The sequence below is a fragment of the Octopus bimaculoides genome, chromosome 9, assembly GCF_001194135.2.
Source record: "Octopus bimaculoides isolate UCB-OBI-ISO-001 chromosome 9, ASM119413v2, whole genome shotgun sequence".
NCBI classification, from domain to species: Eukaryota; Metazoa; Mollusca; class Cephalopoda; order Octopoda; family Octopodidae; genus Octopus; species Octopus bimaculoides.
In genome coordinates this window covers 17,557,038-17,561,992 of record NC_068989.1, presented here as the reverse complement: position 1 = coordinate 17,561,992, position 4,955 = coordinate 17,557,038, and the positions used below count along the sequence as shown (strand labels likewise).

The following is a 4,955-nucleotide window of genomic DNA, read 5'->3' as shown; positions in this document are numbered from 1 at the left end:
CGCGAAGCTAGTAATTTCTGTTATTAACGTAACTATTAACTGCATTTGCTTCTAAGTACACCACAGTCAATAACCGGCAAGCCATAGTGTTATTATGAACATATTGCGGTTTAAACAGCATTAGAATCGGTTTCATTATGGAAGAGCATGCAGTCTTAATACCATACCAATTAATCGTTTCTATTATAGGCACAAGGCCTGAAATTTGGGACGAGGGGCCAGTCGATTAGATCGACACCAGTACAGAACTGGTACTTAATTTATCGATCCCGAAAGGATAAAAGGCAAAGTCGACTTCGGGAGAATTTGAACTCAGAACGTAGCAACGGCCGAAGTACCGCTCAGCATTTCGTCCAGCGTGCTAACGATTCTGCCAGCTCGCCACCTTATACCATGCCAATTATTAAAACCTCGTACACCAAAGCTACAAACGTTTATACTTTTAAAACAGTCTGTTTGGGATCAAAATATCGGAAATCATCTTTAACTGTTCAATTTTCTAAAGTCTTAGAATGTCTTTATTATTGTTTTATTTCAGAGCTATTGCAGCCAAGACTACTATGGTCCAAACTGTGCCATCAGGTGTTATATTCCCATCAGCGAGCAAACGAGGTTTCAGTGTGGTCCTAACGGTGAAAAGGTCTGCAAGCCTGGTTTCACTGGTTCATTCTGCAATGCCGATGGTACGTATATATTATTTCTGTCTTTTTACATCATGAATTCAAATCCCGCCTAGATCAGTTCTCCCTTTGGCTTCCTGGATCCAATACAATGTGGACCAATTTCCTCCTAAAACAATTTTGGCCTTGTATTTTCATTGCGATTCGCTATTACTTCGATTATCTTGAATTTGCTCACTCACACTTTAGATTCCCGGTGATCTAAAACTGAGTCATCGAAAATCAGTCATTCAATCAATTTTTTACCCCCATAATTACCTTAATTATTAATGACTGTTGCATTAATCAAGGATGGATTAATTCCTGTTTAAAAAAAAAACGTCTGTCTGAGCTGTAGTCACGACAGACGCACATAATTGCAAGCAAACAGATCATTCGTTGCTTTACGGGGCTCCTGCGATTAAAGCAGAAAACTACATCTCAACATATTACCCATTTATAGCGAAGCATATAAATGGATGAGAGTTGAATATCTTTGTGGACTGACACGGATTCGACTCTATTCGCAACAGCTCAATTCAATAGAAAGCAGGTAAATCTCTGAAAAAAATGAATACAAGTTCTCTTTTTGTGAGATTGTAAATACATTGCTGTAATTAATGTAGCTGATTCATTTTCATTCTGACCGAATTTCATAATTTAAATAAATAGAAAGTAAATATGTGCGCAAAAGACATGTATCGACAATATTTTTTTCAGCTGATCCATGCCGCAGCGCACCGTGTAAAAACAGTGGAACTTGTATCTCAATGGGCTCTACGTACAGATGCACCTGCAAACCGTTATACACAGGAAAAACTTGTATTAGAGGTATTTACTGTTTTCTGTTAATTTGTTTACTTTATTTGTAGGAATTCGTAATACTCGCGAAACTATCAATGTCTATTTTATTTTAGCTATAACGATGTTGTTAATTGAATCCATTTCATAGAATAAACTCTTTTTAACGTGGACAACTTTAACATATGTACGTTCAGATTTGCACTTTTAAATACATTAGATATTTAATATTACATGTCGTCTGGTTCTACATGTATTCCACCTGCTGGTGTGTTATTTATCTCCTCAAAAATATTCCAAATAATGCTTGTAGATTATTTCGGTCATTTGCTTAAATGGACAATAATAATTCGTTGGAAGTGAAAGTTCAAAAGCTTATCATAGTTGAGTTGTTACGTTATTACTCTAGTTGAAAGTTAATAGCTTGTTCTAGATTGATTAATAACATGTAGATATGAGTGGATAATTAATACGTTAAAATAAATGGAAGTAAACATTTAGAAGTAGATATGCATTTAAATGTCGAACAATTTACTGTTATTTAAACAGGTTAGATTTAACTGCTTCGACAAGGTATTAATACTAGTCCCTAAAAGAAACAAACTATTAAATATGCATGATACTGCAATACCTGTGATGTTCTTAACTGGAATGAGTTTTCAAAGATTAACGAAGTGAAAAAATGGGTTAATATTGATTTATTTTAGGCGTCGACGACTGCAGACAGGCTCCTTGTTTAAATGGTGGTACGTGCGTCGACGAAATTAATGGCTATCACTGCAAATGTGCATATGGTTATACGGGATCCAGATGCGAGAATGGTAAGAATCATGAATTTCTATTTGAATTTACATTACTATAATAAAGTAATGCAAACATTTCACCAAGGTAAGTATTGCAAACAATTTAACCGTCAAGTTCCATGGTAAACTGAGAAATACCAACTGTCTCTGAATATATGTGCCTAGATAAGAAAAGAATATAAATTATTTCAGTAGCTTTGTAACGATCTATTTACTTATCTAAATGAATTTCTTTCAATTTCAAATTAGAAATATGTTAGACTTTTTAATATCTTTCTACTAAAATCATTTTCCTTCTTCAAATATAAAACCACCTAAAAATGTGTGACCTGTCTATTTTGTTGGAAAACGAAGTCTGTAAGCGATATGGTCGTCTCAGACTAGAAGATAAAGGATGATGCTAATATAGAGACTTTAACATTAGTGAGACAAATGGTCCTTACAATGACTGTTTGCAATATGTAGAACGGGTTTAAGAGGTAGAAGCAGGATTTGGAGTGGAACACATAAGCAAGATAAAAATTTAATTATTTCAGCTATAAAGGAACCAAGCAGTGGTTAGGTTTGAAGATTTCTAATAATGTGGAATACATCTATTTGCACCCAATGAAGTCAGAGATTAAAGATGTACCAACACAGATATGGGAGAGACATTCAATGCTGAGCGATATCTGGATCTCACATAACCAAACTTCTACCAACAAATAAAACCTATATTCGCAATTGCATTGAATACCACATCGTATATTAACTTCGGCATTGGGATTACGTAGTATAAAAAAATATTTATGAAAGTATAACACAAAAATCATTCAAGCGAAGTGAAATACATTTCTCACTTTCTAACAGGTTGTCATCGCCAAATCATATTTAAGATAATAAAGAAAATATAATCTCTCTTAAGTTATCTGGCAGTCGTTTACTTAATACAACTTTATTTCTATTTTCAATTGTTTTTATCTTAGCTATATTTCTATTTGAGAACAATTTTTAACGTTTTGTAGATGACCTGTAAGCTAAATTAGTAATTGTATCAATTGTACTGATCAGATATTGAGTGTTACTCAATAAATATAATACTGTATTAAACAGTACACGAACGAGACGCCGATGCAGTTTTGCCGAAAGACAAGAAGCCGAACGGACACAATGCCGAACAGACGTAAAGCCGAACGGACAAGATGTCGAAAAGACATACAAAAATTAAAATTTAATCTCGTTAAATAGGTGCCAAATTAGTGAATTGGTAAGAAAACTATGTAGGCATAAATGTTTTCTTTTTTTATTATTGTGTCAGTTCGGCTTTATGTCCGTTCGACATTGAGTTCATTCAGCATTCTTGGCTTCGGATACTTGTCTTTTGGCAAAAGTGCATTCGGCATCCTGTCCGCACATGTATTAAAGAGGTCTACCTTAGATATAGCTATAAGATGTCTTTAATGTGCTAGCACTGCAACTATGTTTGTAATCTAGAACAAAATGAAAAAAGAAACACATTTACTTATTTACAAAACTGAATCTTTTCTGGGTTTGTATTTTGATATATATCATTTATGGATTTAGCGAATATTGTCTTATTAGACAGCAAATTAAGTAGATTTATTCTGTTAATTTATTTTATTTATTTCATTTTGAATCTAGTTCTTTCAGCATGTTTGTCAGCACCTTGTATGAACGGTGGTACATGTTCGAATGCAGGTACCTCATTTGTGTGCCAATGTCTTCCTAACTTTTACGGTAATCGTTGTCAATTTTCAGATAAATGTCGGTCGGTGACTTGCCTAAATGGTGGCCGATGTGCTATAACTAACTTTGCTGCGAAATGTTATTGCCAACCTGGATTTACTGGTACACGATGTGAAATTCCCATTAATTCCTGTCAACCCTCACCCTGTCAAAATGGTGGTACATGCTATCCAAATGGAGTTCAATTCACTTGTCAATGCCCTGTTGGATTCACAGGACGACAATGTGAACAACCATTTTGCTCACCAAATATCTGTCAAAATGGTGGAACATGTCAGCTTGTAAACAATCAAATCACTTGCACATGTCTCAATGGATTTGAAGGTGATAGATGCCAGGTGGCGATTCAATGTTATCCACCATGTCAAAATGGAGGAACTTGTAATAGAAACACAAGAATATGCGACTGCCTTCAAGGATTTGGTGGTCGAGATTGTTCGACAAGAGATCCTTGCGCTTCAAAACCATGCTATAATAATGGCCAATGTTTTGTACAAAACAATTTTAACTACGTTTGTGTGTGTAGCCAAGGATGGACTGGTAAAAACTGTCAGAATATCATTACATCTTGTTCGAGTAACCCCTGTTTGAACGGTGGACAGTGCTATCCTAACGGAAACAGCTTTATTTGTAATTGTCGACAAGGATGGACTGGACAGACATGCGGCATTCGAACCAATCCATGCACCCCAAATCCTTGCCAAAATAACGGCCGGTGTAGCAGCTCGGTACCAAATGGCTTCACTTGTAATTGTGTTAATGGATGGTCTGGCACTATTTGTACTGAACGTATTCCAAACCCGTATTGTCCGTCTCGCCCTTGTCTTAACGGAGGAACCTGCATCCAAAATGCCAACCAATTACGTTGCCGATGCCTACCTGGCTTTAAAGGAACCTATTGTGAAGGTAAGCATAGCTGTTTAATGTTACATAATTTGCACTAGTG

The 4,955-nt window shown here is 35.6% G+C and overlaps 2 protein-coding genes across 2 annotated transcripts in view; both read left to right on the top strand.

Annotated features, from left to right (window-relative positions):
- Window positions 1-1,611, top strand: part of LOC128248673 (delta-like protein 1) — a 15,552-nt gene extending 13,941 nt beyond the window's left edge. Inside the window, exons 4-5 of the mRNA XM_052970327.1 lie at window positions 539-683; window positions 1,532-1,611. Of these exons, the coding sequence (XP_052826287.1) occupies window positions 539-683; window positions 1,532-1,611 (225 nt within the window). The remainder of the gene's footprint in view (window positions 1-538; window positions 684-1,531) is intronic.
- Window positions 1,612-2,278: 667 nt separating this feature from the next.
- Window positions 2,279-4,955, top strand: part of LOC128248672 (fibropellin-1-like) — a 3,404-nt gene continuing 727 nt past the window's right edge. Inside the window, exons 1-2 of the mRNA XM_052970326.1 lie at window positions 2,279-2,348; window positions 3,905-4,915. Of these exons, the coding sequence (XP_052826286.1) occupies window positions 2,279-2,348; window positions 3,905-4,915 (1,081 nt within the window). The remainder of the gene's footprint in view (window positions 2,349-3,904; window positions 4,916-4,955) is intronic.